Genomic DNA, 23,311 nt, shown 5'->3' with positions numbered 1-23,311 from the left:
ACATAAATTAGGACGGATATAGTACTTCTAAATTGGTCCCGAAACGGAGACTGGTGCAAATTTCAAAACCAAAAATGTTCTCATTTTATTTGAAATTTTTGAAGTTGAAGTTGAGTTTAAAGGCATAATACATGAATGTGTCTTTAATTTGGCTCTACTTGTCATCTATGTCCTCCAACTTTGGGTGTGCATAAGTAGCTTAAACTATTCAAAAATCGAACTAGTAGACACACACGTCAAATGTGGCATTCTATGTGGCAATTCGCTTCCTACATGGTATCCTATGTGTATATGCAACATCGGATACATGTGCTTACTTGTTCAACTTTATACAAGTTTAAGTGTCTACTTGTGCATACCTAAAGTTGAAGGGCATAGATGATAGGTAGAGCCAAATTAAAGGGCACATTTATATATTATGCCGATTTTAAACTTGTTCATTGTATAAATGGATTTCTCCATAGTTTTGAAGAAACCACTCCACATAAAAAGAAGTTGTCTACTATGCAAAAATGGAGTCTATTGCAATTTATTTCTTTGCTTCTCTACTTTTCATACTTGTTATTCTCAAAATAAGAAGTAGCCATGCTGCTTCTTCTTCTTCTTCTTCAAAGCTTCCTCCAGGACCATGGAAATTACCTATTATTGGAAACTTACATCAATTAGCAGCTGGTGGCCCTTTAGTCCACAAAGTCCTTAGAGACTTTTCTAAAAAACATGGACCAATAATGCACTTGCAACTTGGACATGTCTCTACTATACTTGTTTCCACACCTGAAACTGCAAAACAAGTGATGAAAACTCAAGACATAGTCTTTGCATCAAGGTCTCAGCCTCTTGCTGCTAAGATTATTTCTTATGATTCCGCCAACATAGGATTCGCTCCATATGGTGATTACTGGAGACAGATGCGTAAAATATGTGTACTTGATCTTCTAAGCACCAAGCATGTTCAGTCCTTCCGGTCTCTTAGAGAAGAAGAATTCTCAGGTCAGAAGTTGATTCAAAATTTTAAATTAATGATTTCAAATTATGTTTATATAAATATAGAAAACCAGCAAAACTTCTGATGAAATTGTAAAATTCACTTGTTTTTTTGTATTTCCTCTTTTTTTTTAAAAAAAAAAATGAAATAGGGAAAGGGGATTACAAGGTAAGGAATCGAACCTTCACCAATAAGATAAAAGTTCAAGTAGTTAACCAACTGAGCTACTAAGATCCCTCCATTCGCTCTGTTTTAACTGAAGTGTCTAACATTCTTTTTTAGTATGTTTCAAAAATAGTATGGAGCATCTCTTTCTATGTTTGGTAATTCTCTAATCCAACATTCTACGGGTTCACTTGAACTTATTCTTGACATTCTAGATCCGCCTCCATCTCAGGTCTTGCTAGATTCTTGGCAAGTCATGCTGGATCCCCTGTTAATTTGACTCAATTGCTACATTCTACTATGTTGGCTTTCACTTCTAGAGCAGCAGTTGGGAAAAAGTTCAAAAGCACAGACAAGTTCATATCTATATTATGTGAACTTCTTAAAGTTGGGAGTGGTTTTACTATTGCTGATTTTTACCCTTCAATCAAGTGGCTTCAACATATAACTGGTCTTAGGTCAAAATTGGAGAAGCTTCATCATGAAGTAGATAGGCTACTTGATGAGATTATAGATGATCATATTGTTGTTGACAACAACACCACAGGTATGCATGAGGACCTGGTGGATGTCCTTTTAAGAGTACAAAATGACGGAAATTATGAAATAACTCGAAAAAATATTAAAGCAGTGATCTTGGTTAGTTCACTCTACTCCGATACTCTTCTCATTTTAGTTTGTTCCAAAAAGAATTGACATACTTTTATATCTAGAAGCTATGTGAACTTCTCAATTTATATGACATGTTCATATATTCATACGATGTACACATGTAACAGGACATGTTTGCAGCGGGAACAGATACTTCAGCAACAACTGTTGATTGGACAATGGCAGAAATGCTCAAGAACCCAAGTGTCTTAGAGAAAGCACAAGAAGAAGTCAGGAGAGTTTTTGGTGAAAAAGGTTATGTGGATGAATCAAACTTTGATCAATTGAAATACTTAAAAGCAGTCATCAAAGAGACACTAAGGTTGCATCCACCTGCCCCTTTGTTACTCCCAAGGCTAAGTAGAGAAAAATGTAACATTGATGGTTATGAAATACCACACAAGACTCAAGTGTTGGTGAATGTTTGGACAATTGGAAGAGACTCAAGATATTGGGAGGATGCAGAGTGCTTTAAAGCAGAGAGATTTCTTGATAGTTCAATTGATTTCAATGGGAATAATTTTGAGTACATACCATTTGGTGCAGGAAGAAGGATGTGTCCTGGCATGTCATTTGGTCTAGCAAATGTAGAGCATCCATTGGCTCTTTTTCTATATCAATTTGATTGGAAGCTACCCAATGGAATGAAACATGAAGAATTGGACATGAGTGAGGTGTATTTTGGTGTGACAGTGAGAAGAAAACTAAATATGCATGTAATTCCTATAGTCTCTAAGCCTGTGTAACAATAATAAAAGCATCTATATGTCTTCGCACTTACTAATAAGCTTAATCATTGGTGATATTGTACCATTAGTTGGCCAATAATGAAACTGTTGATTATTCGTACCATCATAACTCAAGTTGGATAACTTTCAGATAGTTCAAGGAAAATCTTTCCGTAATTTCATATTTTGCGTCTACAATGACGACTAGATCGACCATCAGGTCTTCTAATTTAACTATATCAATGCGCACAACCAAAATATCTTACCATCGGACAGAGTACGCTCCGGTGTGCATGGAGGCTCAAACTGATCCCCAAACTGAGATGAATCAACACAGGGAGCAATTGCTGGGATAGGTCTTACCCACTGCGTAGACCTCAACTACAAATTCAATTCCTACTCTGTGAAGATTGAAGTTCATGACACTAGGTACAATGTATTCATAAATTTTACAAACGATGATGATTTCAATCTAGTATGGTACAAGAGAGTTGTTGAAATTGAAGGCTTCAGAAACGTTCACCAGACTATAAGCCTGAAGAAGACATTTCTATTGCTCTAGTTTGGATAACTTGGCCCATCAAGTAGTTCGAAAACTTACTAGACAAGCAAGTACGATTCCCATACAAGGAACAATTTACCTATGATACACTCATACTCCTAAATCAGAGAGAATTCCTCAAAACTATCAGAGATGAATGTTAGCTATCAAAAAAACTTGGTAAAGATAATAGATGATGCGCCTAATGATGCCCTACCAAACATCTAATGTCTGAAGTGTCTCACGTTGGTGAAAACAAGTGAGACTCCATACTTGTTACAGCACTCCACTGCATCCTTGTCCCTTATACTCCCTCCTGGTTCTGCAATAACGCTCACTCCGCTTTGACACGCCTCTTCAACAGCATCATTCCATGCTGATTTAATTCAAAAAAAAAATTGTTATGAGAAAAAAAAAATCAATCAGAAACATTCGTCTAAGGCACACATTATAAGATGATAACAATTTTTTTCTTTATCGTATATTTTCTTAAAATTTGCACTTTCAACTAGTCACAGTTTGTCGAAACCTATTGTCCCACTTTGTTTTAAAGTTAGACTTGCTCTACCAGTACACGTACGTACCAAATGGGAAGAAAGCATCACTTGCCAAAGCAGCTCCTTTTACTTCATCTCCAGCTTTCCTCATAGCAATCCTCAAACTCTCTAGACGATTTGGTTGTCCACTCCCCATTCCTAACATACAATTGTTCTGCAATAAATAAAATTATATTTAGAAAACAATGAAAGAAATATCATTTATTAGATATATCAGCTAGAAAGTACCTTGGCAATTACTATGGCATTGCTCTTGACATGCTTGACACATAACCAAGCAAACTGTGCATCATTAAGCTCATTTTCTTGTGGAGTTTTGTCAGACATGACATTGAATTGGATATCTTCCGGGGTCAAATCATCTGAGTCCTGAGCTAACCAACCACCACCAATTTGCCTAAGAGAAAGTTTTCCCTTGTTGTTTTTACTTGCCTCAAGGATTCTCAAAGTCTTAGACTTCCCACGGAGAACCTCAAGACCCTTCTCTGTGTACTTTGGTGCGACTACTATTTCATAAAACATCCTAGTCTCACCATCTGTAGGGCTTCTAAATTCTCGAATATCCTTTGCAAGAGCCTGCAAAGAACCAAAACAGATTAGTTAAAAGAGTTGTCAACCTTGATGTGACACCTAAACTTAAAGTTCGATTTTGTATTTCTCCAACACTAGAAGGTGTGGTATAGCAGATAAAAAAAAATTCAACATAACTCCTATAAAAAGTAGTACCAAATACAACGCATCATCACCCATTTAGGTTTCTAGAAAGAAACAAAAAGAGCACAATTGTAAGATCATAATCAACAAAATTATCAAAATATGCATCTGAATAGGTCCATTGAGTAATTTTACCTCATCAACTTCGACATTGAAGGCTACTATACCACCAAATGCACTAACTGGATCTGCTTTCACAGCTAGCCTATATGCTTCAATGATATCATTCCGTGATGCAACTCCACAAGGATTTGTATGCTTCACAACAACACATGTTGGTTTATTAAAATCACAGACACAATTCCAAGCTGCATCGGCATCCAGATAGTTGTTATATGACATCTCCTACATCAAGAAGAAGGCAGAGTCATTAGCCTTGAAACTTCAACTAGAAGAATCCATTCATGTGATGTTAAATTTAGAGCAATGAAATATGCAGTGTGCAAATGGACACTAAACAGAATTTGAGAACATGCCAAGTTATGAACATTAGAATTCTAACCTTGCCATGGTGTTGGATAACAGTTGCAATTCCACCAGCATTAACCTCAGACAGAGACTTGTCAGCATAAACTGCAGCCTTCTGATGAGGATTTTCACCATATCGAAGTTGGTCTTTTAGAGAGAGTGGCACTGTCAGGCTGGGAGGGAACTTATCTACCAACAGAGACCAAAGTCATCAATCAGCATAATAGCAGATGAAAAGGCCTGCACTCTCTCACACACACTCAGTTTTAACATCATATTCAACAGAATATTTCATCTCAAAGCACAATGAGTCTTTGAAGGCTACTGTTCATCAAAATTAAAATAAATTTGGAACCTTATTTTTCCATGGAAAAACCATCGACATTTATATTTATTTCAAATGAAGAGGCCGAAGATGATCGTTTTAATGTTTCCAAGTTCTTTATTGAACCTCTTTATTTCTTGTTATGGGGAGAGAGGATGGGAGGAAGAGGGATTTGTTTTATTGGGCTGTATTAGTTTTGAAAGGGAATACCTCCAACAGTCTGTTTCCACAGCCACTCTGAAACTGCAGAATCATATGAAGCAACATGTTGAAAAGCTTTCCAGGCCAACTTCCTTCGAAATTGTTGGTCATCACTATCTCCGTGTAGGAACTCCAAAAGATCTGGGTAATCTTCAGAATCAACTACGACCAAAACATCCCTATGATTCTGTTAAATAAGCACTGCCCACAGTTAGACACAAAGTTGTACACAACACAATGTAACAGTCAGCATTTACTAGAGAAGGTAGTTTTATAAATGTGGGAGAATTCACACAGAGAAGTACACCAAAAGATAGAAAGCCTACCCAAAAGATTCAGCAAGCATTATAAATGGTGTAAGACACTAACCATGATTTTACCAGATACAGTTTTGTTATTGATGTATGCCACAAATTGAAGCATACAACATATTATCCAGAAAAGCAATTCATAGAATTTTAGCATAGCTGGAATACAAGTTAGCTCCTTGTTCAACTCAGATACTTTATAATGAATAAGAGCTTCCTACATAGCACAGAATGGCATTATGAAGCTAAGAGGAAAGTTTCAAATTTCAGATGTACCTACTTTATCCCACAACCTTTCTGATATATAAAGCATCCTATACAAGCCAGATTGCCACAAACTCCGAGTAGGAAAAAACATTTTTCATCTTAGGAGTCATGATTGCTCCCACAGCATTTATCCAATTAAGATCAAGAAGCCAAAGCATATACCTAAGAAAACCTAAAGCTGTAGCAGAGAAGATTCGAAGATGAAAAAATGTTGGTTCACAAGTGAAATATATGTGCCAAAGCTTTAGATGCAGAGGTACAGAATGCATTAAGATAAAAATAACTTGTCTTATACAAGTTGCAGGTAAGGGAAAAGTGATAAGCTAAGCAACCTTTGCAGCAGCTCTAATCATGGCAGGTCCACCAATATCGATGTTTTCAATTCCATCCTCAAATGAAATTCCACTTGAAGAAGAAACCTTGGCATAAAAGGGATACAAGTTGACCACTACAACATCAAATGTACCTGCACATTGAAAACATCATTCATTTGTTTCCTTATTCCTAACATAGCATCATGCTCCTCTAAGAAGACTAGATGTATGCCGAACCCCAGGCTTTTTTGGTAACCAAGCAAATAAGTGTTTCCATAATGCAAAATACTTTTGCAACAGAAACCTTGATTCCTTTTTTTAATTAATAAAGACCTTGATTCCTTTGGGTTCCAAGGTCAGGGTGTAAACTATGTATTCTACCATAATAAAAATCAATTAGCTCACCAATTTCATGCTTTTCAAGAGCTTCCATGTGATGCTCCTGATCCCTTCTAGCAAGAATACCTCCATGAATGCCTGGATGCAAAGTTTTTACACGGCCATCAAGCTGTGACAAGGAGAAAAGTTCTCAGTTATGTTTTTGAAGTTAAACGTCATGAGTCACTGCTCTCGAGTTATAAAATCAACTACAAGGATGTGTAAGCACAACACTTATTGGACCAAGCATTAAGAGAAAAGTTTGAATACAATATCCTACGAACCATACAAAGTAGGGGTGGGCATTCGGTTCTTGGCTAAGTTCTTTCAAACTTCGGTTTTCGGTTATTTATTAGTGTATACCGAAAATCAAACCGAATTAATTCAATTTGGTTCGAGTTTTTTCTAATTCTGTTCTTTGGTGTGGGCCTAATTAATGGCCTATTTTTTTCTGCTTGTAAAATGGTTTTTTCAAAATGGCTATTTTGTGTTTTATGAGGCAAATACCTGCCTCAATCTTAGCTTATGAACTTGCGCGTCAAAAAAATGGCTCGACACATAATAATTAGCTTGGTGAATTTCACCAAAACAAACATGATATAATCTAAGCTAAAATTTTGAAACAGATAATTTCTAATGTATTCCCTTATTAGATTACATTACTGTAGAAACAGACATAATACTTAAAATTTGATACCGTTTTATAGTTAGATTATATCCTCATTAGAATATGGTAACAACAACTGAATGAAAGGCAAAACTTTTAACCGTAAAGAAATGGCAAAAGAAATAAACGTACGCCAGAAAAACATACCCTGCAGAGCTATTAAACCATTCCCAGAATTTCAGTTAACTGAAGAACCGGGATCCTATAACCAAGAACCAAACAGAATACTGAAGTTTTGAAAAAATTAAAACTGAAACCAAAGAACCTAATTAATTCGGTCCGATCCGATTTTTGGTTCTTTGGTATCTATGCCCACCCCTAATACAAAGATGTGCAAGAAACATGAAATTGCAAAAGGAAATAAAGGTAAAATTACATGTAAAAACAAAGTTGTGCAGCTAAAAAGAAGTCAACCATCATAGCGAAGATGCAAGGATTGGCATTTCGAGGAAGGTGTTCCATAAAATTTTTATTTTATTGAGAACAGAATTATTTTTAATAACCGTGGTGTTTGGAGCAGCCTGTGCACACCTTGACTAATTCCACAGGGTACCTGCTACCTCCCACCGGCACAGATACCAGGTAGCTCCATCCACCAAAGCTTGGACAGATGGGAAAAAACCTCATGGTCGCCTTGGGGTGTTTAGGGATTGCCTCACCCCCGGGCAAGTTCCAGTTATACCTTTCAAACATTAGTCAGGAGTTCCTACCATTTCAGGGAAACGTGTCAGCTCTTCCACTTTGGTGACAGACACACCAGCACCTTCCAAAGCGGATGCAGTGCCTCCCGTTGAAACAATTGTGTACCTGCAAAATAGATTAAATAAGAGGTCTTTGCAATTTGAGAACTATCCAGTGGGATGTAAATAAGTTGTATGATTTTGGCCAGTAAATATAGGTAGCAACTAGACACTTCGATTTGCAAGATAATGGGTACAGTTTCATCAAAAGGAGCACAAAGCAAGACATAGGGGACACCAGCACCAATCAGATTAAGCCTAGATGATATCATAACCGAGTGACTCTCAATGCAGATTAGGATTATGCCCTTTCATGTGATGCTCGACAGTCTTTTTTTTCTTTAGGAAAGTAACAGCAAGTGAAGTTCGGCAGTCATGTACATATAATTAAGATTCACTTCAGTAACACACTAACAGCTCTAGGCCAAGCAATTTGACTTGTAGATGCTGCAACCATCCTTCATTATTTTTGCAAAATATGAAAAAATGTTTCTGCAATCTTTACCCCAACTCCTGCAGCCCATTGCCAAGCTTAGCCAAGTCTGTCTTATCTGAAAGTGATATCAATGCTTGCTTCCTCCCTAACATAACCATATACATGAATAGTAAGTTCACATGAAAGTATAGTGATTGAATACATTCCAAATTTTAAATTGATAAAGAGTTATTAAACACTGGCCTGACTTCTAAAACACAAGGTTGCTATCATGAAATGTCAATTTTGTAAGTAGCATTACTTTAGTATTACATGAAATTTTTTGACTTATCCAAAACAGCATTTACCGAATCAGAACACAAACTGATCAGCAAATTGCATGTTGAGCTTTATTTGGGTTGATTTTATAAAGTCCTTACTATGTTTGATTCCTTGATGCAAGCAGGAGAGGTAAACAAGAGAGCCACTTGTTGTTACTTTCTTGATATGTTCGTTTACTTCTGATTGTTTTCTGTATGGAATAGACTCCTAGTAAAAGAGATATTTCCACCTTTTCAATCAATTCAAAGCAATTGAAGAAATGTCCAATCTATCCTCTTTTACTTTCCCCCTCTTTCTATGCATCCTCACCAGATGAATGAAATATAGCATAACTTCCCTTTCATACCCACCAAGTTTCCTACTTTTAATCCAAGTGAACACAATCACATAAAAATGGATTAAAATGTACCAAGGAATATCAAAATAATAGTCAAGTATGACCTTGCAGCTACTCCCTCAACTCCATAACTTCTTTCCACATTTACTTTCTTCTTTCTTATTGGAGTGCCGTGTGCATAGACTCTTTGACATTGACCTCTCAAAGGGAAAAATGGAACTTCAGAATAAGATGACAGTCAAAATAGTTAAAAGGTCAAAAGATGACTCTTAGAGGTCATGTTGTATTGCAACTGATACATTCTTTGTAATTTCAATTCTTGTGTTCATTTGCATCTCCTTGGTGCCATCAATGAATACTCTTACTTCATCAAAAAAAAGATCCATCAATGAAGACTCTTACTTCATCAAAAAAAGATTACTCTTAAGAGGTTGGTTGGTTTTATAAGAAGATATAATCTCCTTATCACATATTACATATATAGCATTTGGATTTTCAGCATAAATACCGTTGTTTGGTTCGCAGACAAAGATATCACGGGATTACAATCCTGGGAACTAATTTATCCCACATGAGAGGTGGGATAAAATAATACTACCAAGTTAGACGCAATAAGGTGGATATCCAGAATTAAAGTTGGGATTAAATTTATAGTTCCAAGGCGTTTAAGACCACCTTTACCAAAACCGAGAGCAATGATAACTGCTAAACTAGTTTACAGACTATACAAACATGTTCCAAAATTGTTCAAAATTTTCAAGCAACTATTTATTACATTCAAAAAATTAAAAGGGATTAACTAAAATTTACTCCAAAAATAATTAAAGTAAAAAAAAAAAAAAAGACCTGAAGTTGACAACTTGGGAGCAGACTGAGTAGCTACAGTTTCAGCCATGGCCTTCACTGGATGAACAAACAACCTATACGATGTCTTCGAGAACTGGACCACGCAGACCATAAAACTTATTTTATTATAAGATAGAAGAAGAACTATTAGGAGTATTTTGTTTTATTTTTCTCAAATTTTCATTACCTGTTGTGGACCGAAACAATGATCAGTTCTTGTTCGGATTGTGTGGAGCTGCGGAATTTGGGTGCGGAAAGCTTTGGCGGCAATGGCGGTGGCCGGCGTGGTGGCGGCGGAAGAGGCCGATAGCATTGTTTTTGTTCACTTTTTTGGGGTTTTTTAAAAAAAAAATTATGTCTGGGTTTTAATTTGGAATTTTGGATGGAGAAGAGAAGAGGCAGCACTTACCTGTTGCCTTTGTACTTGCCCATTAGCCCTAGAAAATTAATCTTTTTTTTATTAGGCGATGAGTTAAAAATATATTTTGATAGTAATATTTTTTTCGTAAGTTTTACATTTGAACTATTAAAATATATATACTTTTTTTATTAAAATCATTACTATTAATCATTTATCTCGTATTTAATTAGGTTAAGTGTCTGAAATAATCTTAAAAAATTATATGCTTATTTAATTTGTTCGTATATTTTCGTTCATATGACAATTGATTTATTAATTTTGGGCCTAATCCATCGGTGGCCCCCTAAACTTGGCACGAAGTTTCACTTAGGCACCTCAAGTGGGCGATGTTCATTTTAAACACCTCATGTAGGGTTTCGCTGTGTCATTTTGACACTTTTTGCTGACTAAGCACAGTACGTGTGCTACACGAATTTTGAGCGCGTCAGAGACTTTTTTTGTAAATATTCTGAATTTTTTTGTAAATATTTTCTTCTCCTTCTTCTTCCTTGCTTTCTCCCTTCCATCTTCCCCACCTTCTACCATCCTCCATCACCACACAACTTTTTTTTAAAAATCTACAATATTTTACTAGGTTACACTCTTTGATTCTTCCATCTTCTTTGAAAATCGAATTTGCATCTTGATTCATATTCAAAAACAAAATCGATTTCAAGGGAACAAAAAAAGAAATCAACTTCTTTCAAATGGAAAAACTGATTTACATTCTTACCTTCTTCATTGAAAATTAAATTGATTTCAAGGGATAAAAAAGAAATAAAGAACAACCTCCAATGGAAAAAAAAAATTATTTTACATATCCTTCATTGTAAATCTCAATCGTAGTAGCACAAGAAATCATCTTCTTTTAAATGTCATATAAAAACTTTTCGATTTGGTATGATTTCCCTTATTCTCCAAAACGTATTTTACTTTGTAAACTAACCTATGTTCTTGCCTTTTTGATGGAGAAGAACAGATGAAGGGGAAGGAGGCGCAAGAAGAAGAAGAAAAGAGGTGGGGGCATGGGGTTTGAAATCTGGAAGAAAGAAAAAAAGAAAGTAAAATTGAGATTTTTAAAAATAAAATAAAATTTTCACGTGTCACATACCAATTCGTTTATTTTTCCACATAAGAGGCGTCTGGATGTACGCACTTAAAATGCGGTTTTGAAAATATAAAAAGTGTCAAAATGACACAATGAGGTTTGACATGAGGTGTTTAAAATGAACAAAACCTAGTTAAAGTGTCCAAGTGAAAGTTGGTGCCAAGTTTAGGAAGCCACCGATGGGTTAGCCCTTAATTTTGACACATGTTTTAATCAATAGTTATTGATACTTCATATGACAACTCATAAAAGAAAAATTAGGTGTGTTTTTTAATTTTAATGATTTAAAAAAATCATTTAATCCCTTTAATTATACGACATATCCATAAAAATGTATGTTAGCCCCTTTATATTTGTCTTAATAATGGATCAATTAACACAATATATTTTAAGAGCAGGTATCATAGTGAATGTTATCTGAAGATAACATGTATTCATTGATGATGTGAAGTTAACTATATGTTAGAGTTTTGAAAATAGACCATACAGACATTAAAACACCATGTATGCACGGCAAGTTCAATAATATATCACATGAGACAAATGTAAAAATAAAGATTGATACAAATTATCTTAGAGAGGATGTTTCAAATATCTTGTACTTTAAGAAAATAAAGAAAGTGATGATAATATCATATATCGTATTTAAGTGTGATGATGAAATAGAGGCTCTTTCAATTTTATTTATAAGTTTATGACTGTTATTTTTTTCTATTTTTGATATCTTATCATACATTGTTACTCTTATATTTCGTAAATTTACTTCTTTTTTTAATGTGTTTTTTCTAATCAAGAGTTTATCAAAAATAACTTTTATTCCCTAATAAATAGAAAGTCGTGGGTGGCCAAGAGGGCTCCCACTTGAAAACTTGGGATCTTAGCAGGAAATACGAAGGTTGCAACAAAATAAAATATATTTATAGTCCATTCTATTTATTTATGAAAAAACTACACAATTTTTTTTAATTTTTATTTGAAATTCATAATCTACTTCACTTCAAATTTATTTAGGCTTTCAAAGTGATTAACAAAAATATGGGGAAATAATGAAAGGAAAAAAAAAACAATTCGACTCGTTTGACCATAAGTGTTTAGTCTTTTGTATTTTTCAACTTATTTTCATTTTTAAAGTTATATTTTAAAAATATCCAAACATAGATATAATTTTAAATATTCTTAAAGAAAATACAATTAAACACAATTTTATTTTTAATTCAAATTTTATCGTGTCATCTCACTTGACTTCAATTAGAATTTATATGTGTTTTAATTTAAAATATGTATAAATAATCATTTAAATTTATATAAAACTAAATAAATAGTGCATGCCAACTTACGTGTAATGCGTTCAAATTTTATATTACACTATATAAGAGGTATATTATGTCAAGTAGAATATGCATATAGGTATATTATGTCAAGTAGAATATGCATATCTATTAGTATAATAATTTACATATATCTCATAGTGTAAATCCTAAATTACATCATATCCCTACTCTTTTTTATTTTACAAAAATCCCTTAAAATATCAGCTATCCGGATACATAATTGGTTGTCCGAATACATTAATTGTGATACATTATATATGTGGTTGTTGCGCTTAAAAAGGAAAACAAAACAAAAAGTCAAATTAAAATCCCATAATTTACACTATTCGGATCCTAATCAGAGAATTAAATTCTAAAATAACAAATCAATTCAAAATTCCTGTTCATCTTTGTCCTTGTTTTAGCGAAGAAACTTTCGAGTAGGATTCAAAACTTTTGTTGAAAATTTAATATATGTATTAATGTGCTCCATATTTATTGTATCAGATACATAGTTGCAAGATCTTCACATTTTGCCTTAAACTAAACAAACTTTTGATAATAACTTTTACGTATCACCATTTATGAATTTGATACATACTTGTGTGCCACTTTAATGCATCATGTACTGTGTACGGATACATATCCTTCTAAATTTGAATAAGATAGAAGATACATAGCAACACCTAGATACATTTGGACACGATACACTGTGCATGATAAAATTGTATCAAAATTAATATTTGAACACGATACACTGTGTATGATAAAATTGTAATGTATCGTAGTGTTGAAGCGAAGACTTTATACATTAATTTAAGAAACAAAATTAACTAGATACATTTAAAATCTAGTTAATGTATCTCAAACTATAACCGTGAGATAATTTAGTAATTTGAACACGATACACTGTACATAATGAAATTGTAATGTATCATAATGTCGAAACGAAGGCATTATACATTAATTTAAGAAACAAAAACAACTGGATACATTAAAAATTTGAACCCATATATATCGAAAAAAGATAAACAAGAAAAATCGGAAAAAAAATCAACAATCTGATCTATTACGACTTCTCCTTCTCAACATTCACTTTAGAAGACAGATGTACATCCACTTTTTTCTACATTTACTTTTGAAAACGAAGGTACATCCTTCTTCTCAACCTTCACTGTTGTATCTTTTTTTTCTTTTACTATTAACATAGACATCACCCATGGATCAAAAGTCCTTTCCAAAGCCACCAGTAGATTGGCTTTTTCCGTGTTTTTGAGCATTTTTTTCACAGTTTATTTAGAAGTCGAAGATGAATGCTTCTTCAACTAGTTGAGTAATACCAATACTAAAATAAGGATCATGATCCATATGTATCATGAAATAAAGAAGAAAAATAATAAAATTGAAGAAAACGATTATGGAGGAGACACACTATATCAGGAAATAAAGAAGAATTTTCTTTTGAAGAAGATGAGTATGGAGGAGACGCACTATACTTATTGAGTAATTTGAATTTGATTGAATGGAAAGATAATTCTTTTGAAAATATATGGAAATTATAACTTATAAGATTGTGGAGTGAATTAGGAAGAGATTAAAGGAGTGAAAAAAGAAAGGAAATCATGTGTTAAGGCTGGGATACTTATGTATCCGACTGATTTGAAAATTGGGGAAAAATAAGAGATTTTGAAAATATTTTAAACTGATAGGGAATAATGAAAATTATGAAAAATAAAGATGTATATTATAAGTAATTTATCCTATCTATGTATTTATGAGCAGTATGGCAGGATTTGACTGATGTCAGTTTGTAAAGATGGCGGTACTCTTCTCTATCCATTCAAAGCTCTTTGTTTAACATAACGTGTCACTCTCTATGGAATGGAGGTGGCAAAATCCCCACTTTTTTAGCGACCCCACTCTGAAAAAGATGTTTCCTCAGAGGCTCCGTCTTCCAGCTTCCGCATTCCAGTTTTTCGATTCTCCATCACTCACAGTAAACTCTCTTCTCTTCATCTTCCCCACTCCTTTTCTTTTTTCAAATGGAAAAAAAAAAAAACCTCTTTTAGTAAACTAAAGCTCTTGTTTGGCTGTAGATTTTAAAGTTGTGATTTTTAAAAGTTGAAATTGTGTTTGGGCATGTAGTTTTCTTGAAAAATTTTTTTAACTTTGTTAGCGAAAGTGAAATTTTGAAGATAAATTTGATTTTTAAAAAAGACTTATGGCTAGACAGATATTTGAAGGTATAATTTTGAAGTTCTGATCCAAATCTATTAATGTATATGTATATATTTGTGTTATTTTGGAAGTGCAAATTATGTGCTTCTTTCTTTGTTGCATTCAGATATTGATGTTTGTTGTATTTGTTTATCAATTTTTGGCTTGATAAATTGTCTGTATTCAGTCTCTGTCTTTGTTTTCAGTTTATGTTGATTGTTGAGAACAATTCATAGATTTGAACGTGGTTCTGAGTCTTTTATAGGACAATTAGTTATTTATAGCAATTTGCTTGCTCTGTGTAAGACTGATACTATCATTATAAGGCTGAAATTTAAGATGATGAAAAAAAAGTGTTGTGATTTGAGCCTTTTGGGATGTCCCAAAATGTCAAAAACGATGGAAGTTTTTTTTAAAAAGGAGTCAAGTCTCCATGCCATGACGGAGGCAGGATTTTCACCCAGGGGTTCATAGTCTCTAGCTTCGCGTTTGAAAACAGATATTAGTCTAGGCTCTTTGATAAGGTGTAGTTCTTCCAGCTGATTTTGGATCAGCCTGAGAAGAAATACTATGAGTTTTGATTAAAAGATGAAATGACCAATTTTGATCAAGCCCACAATTGCGGTTAGGATGAGTGGTGAGGGCTTCCCTTTGATGCAAAAGTAGTAGGGAGTATTAGATTTAGATTCATCATATTTGTGGTGATGTTGTTAATCAGTGAATTGTTACTATTCATGTTACACATCTTGCAGCACCTGCTTTTGTTACTAATTCAGTCTGCCATCATATCAAAAATTGAATCCACATATAGAAGATATTACTAAGAAGAAATGAACTTTGGTTTCCTTGGTTTTACTACACACAACTTTTTCAAAGATATCTGAACTGATTGGCTAGTGGTGAGCTTGGAACTGTCTGATTTCCTCTTGCATTCTATGAGGATAAATTAATGCCATTTAACTTATAAGAGGGGAGTTTGTTGATTTTCAGAGTGCTTCCAGCATTTGAGGGAACCGTTTTCCTAATAATTTTTGTACACATTTCTGTGTTGTGGTTCATTATGTAACCTTAAACTGGTTGGACTTATACCGAGAATGTTCTAAATTTGTCTTATTTATCTGGTACTCTTATTGAAGACTGTAATTTGATCATTCTGTGAATTAACTTCTATACCGAGATTTTGAGGACTTGAACATTTTATGCAGATGGCGAACATATAACCACTTTTGGAAGTATAGATGGCAGAGTTACTTCAATTGGTCAACACTGTTATGATCTTGCTGATCAAGCCTTTGTCACTTGTCAAATTCACTTGCTTCTTCGGTGTGAGAACAATATGCATTGTTATCCAAACATGGACAGAACTGCTGAGAGCTGCTATGGGTTTTCATGCCAGATTACTCTGGAGACTGATAATTTGGGCTATTGCTATTCTATCCCTGCCTATACGAAGTTTAACTGCTCTACAAAGGGAAAGGGCGGTGAGTTTTATTTTTGAAAAGTTTATTGTGTGTGTCCACTTTTATGTTTTAGTTTTTTGGATGTTTCTTCCACATGTCTTGTATGTAGTGTTAATTTTTTTTTTATTCTAGTGCTTCATGAACCAGAACCACAGGAACTAATAATTGAATCATCTGAATGGGTAGTACACTCAATTTTGTTAGACCAGTACATAAGTTGTTCAAATTCCCCATCTGACATTTTGTGCAGCACTCTTGTTTGGATACCTATGTGAACTTAGCAAAATATAGTTGGTCTCAAGCTCGGAGTAAGAAGGAGGATTGTGGTAGTTGGCAATCAACTTAAAACTAGCCTAACTAGTGTGAAGTTTTCCGATATCTAATATTTGGCATACAATAGAACCTGGATAGAGCAGAATGAAAAAAAATAGAATTCATATAGACTCATAGTAGATTGATATCATTGCTTGTAAAATTTGTGAGATCTGGAGTAATTTGGAATTGTGTTTTGATATTTCTCCTGAAGGAGAAAACAAAGTTGAAGGAAGAGGAGTGGAGATGGATAAGGTAATTTAATGAGTTTCTATCTTCTCTTTTCTTGTACACCTTGTGTGAGAGTGTGGCGGGGGTTTGGGGGACCAGAACATTTTCTATTGTATGAGGGTTTACTTGTCCTTTGTACTACTTTCACCTGTATAACTTGAATATAATCTTGTTAGACTTCACAGGTAGCTCTATTTCCAAATGCTGTTCAGTTTCGTGGAATAATTTCTTCAGTGAGAAAAATGATTAGTAACTTCATTATCATTATGGTACTACCTGATATATTCCCATGAACACAAAATTTCAATGCCACATTAACTTTGAAATCTTCCACCGTGTTAGTAGTCAGGAGTTATTAATCTGCTCCTCGTTAAAGATCTCCTACAATTCATATTGGATGCAAGGACTGGGTATATATATATAGTGTGTGTGTGTGTGTTTTGTTTAGTGTCACAGATGTCTATTTAGTGATGTCTTAAATTGATATAGCCTTTACTCTTCATCTTGAGGAGTTAGTATTATTTGGCTGACTAAAAGCAACTGATTTGATATAGCCTCTACTCTTCATTTTGAGGAGTTAGTATTATTTGGCTGACTTAAAGCAACTGACTTGATATAGCCTCTACTCTTCATTTTGAGGAGTTGGTATTATTTTGCTGACTTAAAGCAACTGACTTGAGAACAATACATGTGCAGCTGGAGATGCATCTGCAGGAAATGCAGATCGAGTTTGAGAATCTTGTTTGGGAAAGGAAGCAACTTGAGAAGAAGATACTAGTAGCCATCAAGGATAAGAAGATAATGCAGGCCATGTTAGCAGAACTCGAGGATGAACATGACGATGCCATCGTCAAAATTGAGCAATTGGAGGACCAGGTGAAATATTCTCTCTCTACTTACTGATAAAATCTCTGTTTGGATACTACTATACTAGTACATGTCACTTTAGATTTATAGAAGTTCCCATGCTACCACTCTTTTGCTCCATTGTATCAGCTGGTGTCTCAGTTTTGTTGTATCGTTGTTCTGCTATAACTTCTTCTGTGCAACAAAGAAGCACAACATAGTAAGGAGAATATAAATCGAAATGTTGAAGGAATACACACATTTAGAACTGTGTGACTTGAAGAAAGAGTAACCCTGTTAGGATGGGTCAGAAAGTTGATCATTTACTTGATTTCCTGGATTTTGGGACTGTAATATCAAAATTCTCCATTATTTTTTCGTCAGTGTCACATTTTGATTTACCTTAGTAAGGAGAGGAGCTGATTAATAGACAAAGGGTTTATATGATCAGTTGTTTAGGACAAGATGCCATCATTAAAAAGGCCATTTTTTGCAAAGATGACTTTCCTGCCTTTTCTTATACAGGAGAGCTGCTATATTCGGATTTGTGTGTTTCAGGGCATTGGATGGTTAATGTATATATAGAGATATATAAGAATTAAGAATGAGAATAAGAGCATTGTGAATATGGTGACCGTTCAGGGTTTTTCAAATGGTGATACAGCTTATAGACTATATAAATTTTTTTATGTAGTAGAAAGTAACTTCTTACTGTTAATTGTCAAGTCAATGAAACTTAGCTTAGAGTTACTGCTTGAATATATGTCCCATTTGTTATGTGGATGAGTTAAGATTTGGTTTCTTAAGTTTTCAGCTGGATAACCTTTTTCTGTTCAAATATGTATTTTTTGCTACTTAAAAAAAAAAGGATCTTATTAAGAGAGATATTGAGGTAAACTGGTCACAGAAAAGCGATAGCTTCGACATTTGTTATAATGGTCCTGTAAGTTCCAATTTTTCATCTGCTCATGATACTGCAAATTTTGAGACGAGAAAGCCTGAACTTTGTATTTGGTGTGATATAGCTTCAGAATCTGAAGGTGGAAAATCAACGATTGAACGAAGTTCATGGTAAAGCACTTTCAGACCTAAAAGACCATTTTGATGGCCGAGTAATGCAAGGCTGTAGCGATGCTGTTCCATTTTGGAGATCAAGTGGCATTGAGAGCGTGGCCATACACAAGGAAGGAATGCAAGAAGATAAAAGCAAAAGCGGAAGTACGAGCCCTGAATTTATGGAAGCCAAATTCTGTCGAGATGTCAACCGGCCACATACTCGGACCACGTCTGAGAATTTGACACAAATGATGAGCTACACCAACGAAGGGATCTAGCTGTTTCCCAGACCCTGTTTAGTGCAATATTATCGCTCTTAGTTGGAACGATCGTATGGAAAGCTGAAGATGCATGCATGCCTCTAGTCCTCGCACTATTTGCTGTCGTTGGCATGTCGTTGTGGAGCGTGGTCCAGTTCTTCTCAACCATTAAGAACAGACCCGCGTCTGATGCAGTTGCTCTCTTGAGCTTCAATTGGTTTTTACTCGGAACGCTGACATATCCTACGTTGCCAAGGATCACTCCTGTATTTGCACCAGTGTTATGGACTCTCTCAGACAGGGCTGTGGAGCTGCTAGGTTTCTAAATCTTGAGATTTTTGCTTTTCGCAGTCGACACATACTACACACTGTTTTTGGTCCTCTTGATGCTTGTAAAGTAAAGGTTTATCAAAATGTTTGTTCTTTTTGGGGTCTTGTCTTGTAAATTTCTTCTGAAAGAATTTGGTTTTGCTTAAACAGTTGTGTTATTGATGTCATGGATGATAAGTAAATGTATAATATCCGTCTTTTATTAGTTCTCCAGCTATGAGTTAATGCAGGTCAAAAACATGTCTGAATTATCTATTTTGCGAGTCTCATATCTTAATTATCCATTGTTTCTTTTATCTACCTAAACATCACTCCTTTTGTATTTAAATGCATCTCAACATAAGTAAAGGAAAGATATCTTTAGCTCAATTATTGGTTGTTCTAAGTGTCATGTGGATTGATTTTTATGGGTTTTTTTTAAAGCCTCCAGGCGGCTGTTGCCTACTAGTTTCAGCTAGATTTTCAATGGAGTATTGAAGTGTGTTTTAGTATTAAAGTGATGATTTTACTTAATGAATATGAAAATTCAGGACAACATTTAAAGGAAACCTTGTTTCTGCAACTTTCAACAAAGATAAATCTGAAATACTTTTGGAAAATGACATACAAACTTGTCATGATTCACCACAAAATTCTTTTAAACTACTCACTTGACCAATCAAGTTTAATATCCATTCACAATTTGTAAAGTGGGTTGATTTTTTATTAGGAGCCAATGGGTAGTACACAAAAACATGAAAGGCATGGTTAAAAAAAAAAAATTGATCCTCTTGCTGAATATTTTCAAAGATTTTCTTCATATTGATACTTCTCACTCAGAATTTGAAGAAACAAAATATTCTATCCACCTTATTTAATATACAGGTGAAGAAGTAGACGGACAAAAGAAGTAGCTGCAATAATATACTATGAGTAGCTAACATCCCACATAACACAATAGACTAGGTAGATTTCTACTATATATGTATATATTCCAATAGCCATGTAACTATTTCAGATAGGAAGTGATCCTGATGATGGCTTCTTGGAATCTCAAACTTTCAGCAAAAAGAAAGTTACTCTCAAATCAACTATTCTGCACCACAGATCCCTCAGCTTGCATTTACATGAAAGCATAAGTTCAGTCAATACAGCATACAAGAGAAAAATTATAGAGAACAGAAAATAGATGTTACCAAAGACGTCAATGAAATTACAGAGAATGAGGCAAACATGGAAAGACTTTGAGTTGCATACTATACTCTATCAAATGCCAGACTTTGAGTTATATAATTTAGAGAACCATCAACCAGCAGATAAAGCAGCAACTAGAAGACTGATGCTATGGTAATTGAACAGAAATTTAACTTTACTGTATCATGCTGGTGATGTCGCAACATGACTCCTTTCCCATCGCAAAAAGAAGAGAACTGTATAGTTCTGCTTTAATTTTGGATGTCCAACATTAAAAATTTTGAGTTGTGTTCAATTCGGATACTAAACACTGACATTGGAGAGAGAACAAAAAGTACCAAATATCATTGACATTTGAAGAACAAAAGGAACTGAACATCATAAGCAGAAAAGTGAACCTTTCATTCCTTCAGCATAGAGAATTTACTTACAAGAAACTTAACAGTCAAGAGTGGTCTTGATGAAACTTCATAAAAGCATTCAGAAAACTACACAAGTCTCTGCTCAAACTATAGGGATCTTTGTAGATAGAGTTAGTCGTCGCAGAATTAATTAATTTGAATCCTCATTATCTTTCTGAGCTCTACCATCTACGGTTGTATGTTGTGTAGACTAAACAAGAAATTGGCTAAGGTTTGGTACCAGTTAAGTTCCTTATTCAGCAACAACCCTGTTCTATTTAGATCTCTATCTTTAACCAAGACTAAGGTCAATCACTTATCCTTGCCAATGCAAAACCTACGCTAGAACTCAATGTTATCCACCTCACAATCCTATCTAGCACAAGGAACAGGAGCACAAGCAGCATCTTAAACCGCCACTTCAAAGACCCATGTATGCACACCACATGACAGAGGTACCAATACTGGTCTCATGCCATCACAAATGTCATCAACATCAATCAGTCTATCACGAATTGGAAGGAACGAGACGTATACGCCTGCTGACTCTGTTCGGTTAAGGATCAACTGTAAGCTAGAAAAAATGTTAGAAGTGACCTACTAAAAGCAACAAACCTATAGCTATAAAACCATATAGAGCACCCAGACACGTGATTGATTTGAACATTGGGGTCTAATCCTCCGGCTCATCGAGTCCCTCAATCATATTTCTTGTGTTTTGCTCAGCTATTTTGCTTTGGAGTTTATTTTCCCCACAAGCATTTAGGACCACTGGACCGCAAGCAGGTCAGAAGCTCACTGGGCATGGTTATCAAAATAAAGAAGATATCCCACATTTTAAAGTGATCTAGAAGACTGTGTATAGCAGAATAGGTTAGATATATATGTTTAACAGGTGAGTCATCTGTATCCACTTCTAGCATTCAATTATCAAGAATTAAATAATGGAAGAAATGAATGTCACAGAACAGAAGAATCAGTGATTACCGGCATTGCAACGCTGTTTGTCAAACCAGCTTTTTGTAGACATCAAGGCATTCACTAAATCTGACTCCACGGATCTAATATTTCTATCAGGTTCACCCACATCGGTGAGATAAGCATCATAGCCTGTAACAAGAGACAATTGTATTGACAAAAGATCACGAGCTAAATTTGATAGGGCAGGATATCTGGGGCTAGCAGCTTTCCACCAACTCAATACATCAAAGTTCTTGGTCCAAGGCACAATAGGTTCTTCCAGATAGCAGTCAAGTTCTGATTTTGGTGGCTGACTAGTTGTTTGGATGAATTTGCTGAACTAATCTAAACAGTTAAATCAAAAACTATGATCATCAAGAATTTCCATCTGTTCAAAGAGATCTTCAACCGTATCAGAATCGTCAGAACCTGAATCGCTGATAGGATACTCCATTGAGGACTTGTGCACCACAGTCATGGAGAAGGCTTCGGATGGACTCCAAGATAGACGATAGCGGTGAATGATCATTATCTTTATACTTCAAGAAACAGAACTCTAAGTACTTCACTTTGTAGCGTGGATCCATAATAGTAGCTAGAGCGAACACCAAATACATATTCCTCCAATACTTGTCAAACTTTTCCAACATACTATTGGCTAAATTTCTAGTAAATTTATCTGAACTCACAGAATCTTTCATCAGATTAAATCGAAGATTATTAAGATTGTGGAAGTAGAGGCCTGCAGTGGGACGTTTTGCCATAAATAACACTTCTGCTGCAGTATAGACATGTCCTACAAGTTTACATACTCCCCTAACTTTCTCCCACTCTCAGGGAGAAGGTATATGATAACCCTTATAATCATCTGTTTTCAAGTATTCTCCTTTAGCCTCCAACTCCAATGCTTCCTGTAGTTTATGAAATGTCACATTCCACACTGGTAGTGATCTGCCCCAACATATTATGAGACGAATGTCACTGATTAAACCCTCTATCATCCCAAATGCTCTTTTCACCATTGAATTGAAAATGTCTGCACAACAAGGTACACGAAACAATTGTCCGTCTGGCTGGAGTCTTTTCTTTTTAAGAAGTTTACTTTTAATGACATCAATAACCTCATCAAAGTCCAGATAGCTATGCACAGTGACAGCACATATCTTATCTTCAATACCAAAATCTGAAAGACATTGCATTGTCTCACCAACATAATCGTCATATGCATCAAAAGACTTAAAGCTAACAACCCAACTTCTTAGCTTCCAGTCTTCGCTAATGAAATGAACTCTTAAGCA

The 23,311-nt window shown here is 34.8% G+C and overlaps 3 protein-coding genes and 1 pseudogene across 3 annotated transcripts; 2 read left to right on the top strand and 2 right to left on the bottom strand.

The window, feature by feature from the left end:
- The first annotated feature begins 464 nt into the window (after positions 1-464).
- LOC125841240 (premnaspirodiene oxygenase-like) lies at positions 465-2,650 on the top strand. The gene is made up of 3 exons (XM_049520327.1): positions 465-990; positions 1,383-1,789; positions 1,930-2,650. The coding sequence occupies exons 1-3, from the start codon at positions 513-515 to the stop codon at positions 2,545-2,547; spliced, it is 1,503 nt and encodes a 500-aa protein (XP_049376284.1). The 5' UTR covers positions 465-512; the 3' UTR covers positions 2,548-2,650.
- A 295-nt stretch (positions 2,651-2,945) lies between these two features.
- On the bottom strand, positions 2,946-10,322 carry LOC125841236 (uncharacterized). Its single transcript, XM_049520320.1, has 12 exons — positions 10,137-10,322; positions 9,950-10,043; positions 8,515-8,590; positions 7,980-8,076; positions 6,630-6,732; positions 6,243-6,376; positions 5,345-5,522; positions 4,844-4,998; positions 4,477-4,686; positions 3,856-4,203; positions 3,655-3,781; positions 2,946-3,446 (listed from the first exon to the last, which is right to left on the bottom strand). Exons 1-12 carry the CDS (start codon positions 10,260-10,262, stop codon positions 3,295-3,297), a joined length of 1,800 nt encoding a protein of 599 aa, XP_049376277.1. The 5' UTR covers positions 10,263-10,322; the 3' UTR covers positions 2,946-3,294.
- Positions 10,323-14,596: 4,274 nt separating this feature from the next.
- LOC125841246 (uncharacterized) lies at positions 14,597-19,690 on the top strand. The gene is given in 5 exon segments (XM_049520333.1): positions 14,597-14,763; positions 16,190-16,465; positions 17,684-17,863; positions 18,859-19,123; positions 19,126-19,690. Coding segments are annotated over 4 exon segments (1,038 nt in total). The 5' UTR covers positions 14,597-14,763; positions 16,190-16,222; the 3' UTR covers positions 19,476-19,690.
- Positions 19,691-21,461: 1,771 nt separating this feature from the next.
- On the bottom strand, positions 21,462-22,777 carry LOC125843093 (zinc finger BED domain-containing protein DAYSLEEPER-like; annotated as a pseudogene).
- Positions 22,778-23,311: the final 534 nt, after the last annotated feature.

The sequence above is a fragment of the Solanum stenotomum genome, chromosome 10 (genome assembly GCF_019186545.1).
Source record: "Solanum stenotomum isolate F172 chromosome 10, ASM1918654v1, whole genome shotgun sequence".
Classification (NCBI taxonomy): Eukaryota; Viridiplantae; Streptophyta; class Magnoliopsida; order Solanales; family Solanaceae; genus Solanum; species Solanum stenotomum.
This window is presented reverse-complemented; position numbering and strand designations above follow the sequence as displayed.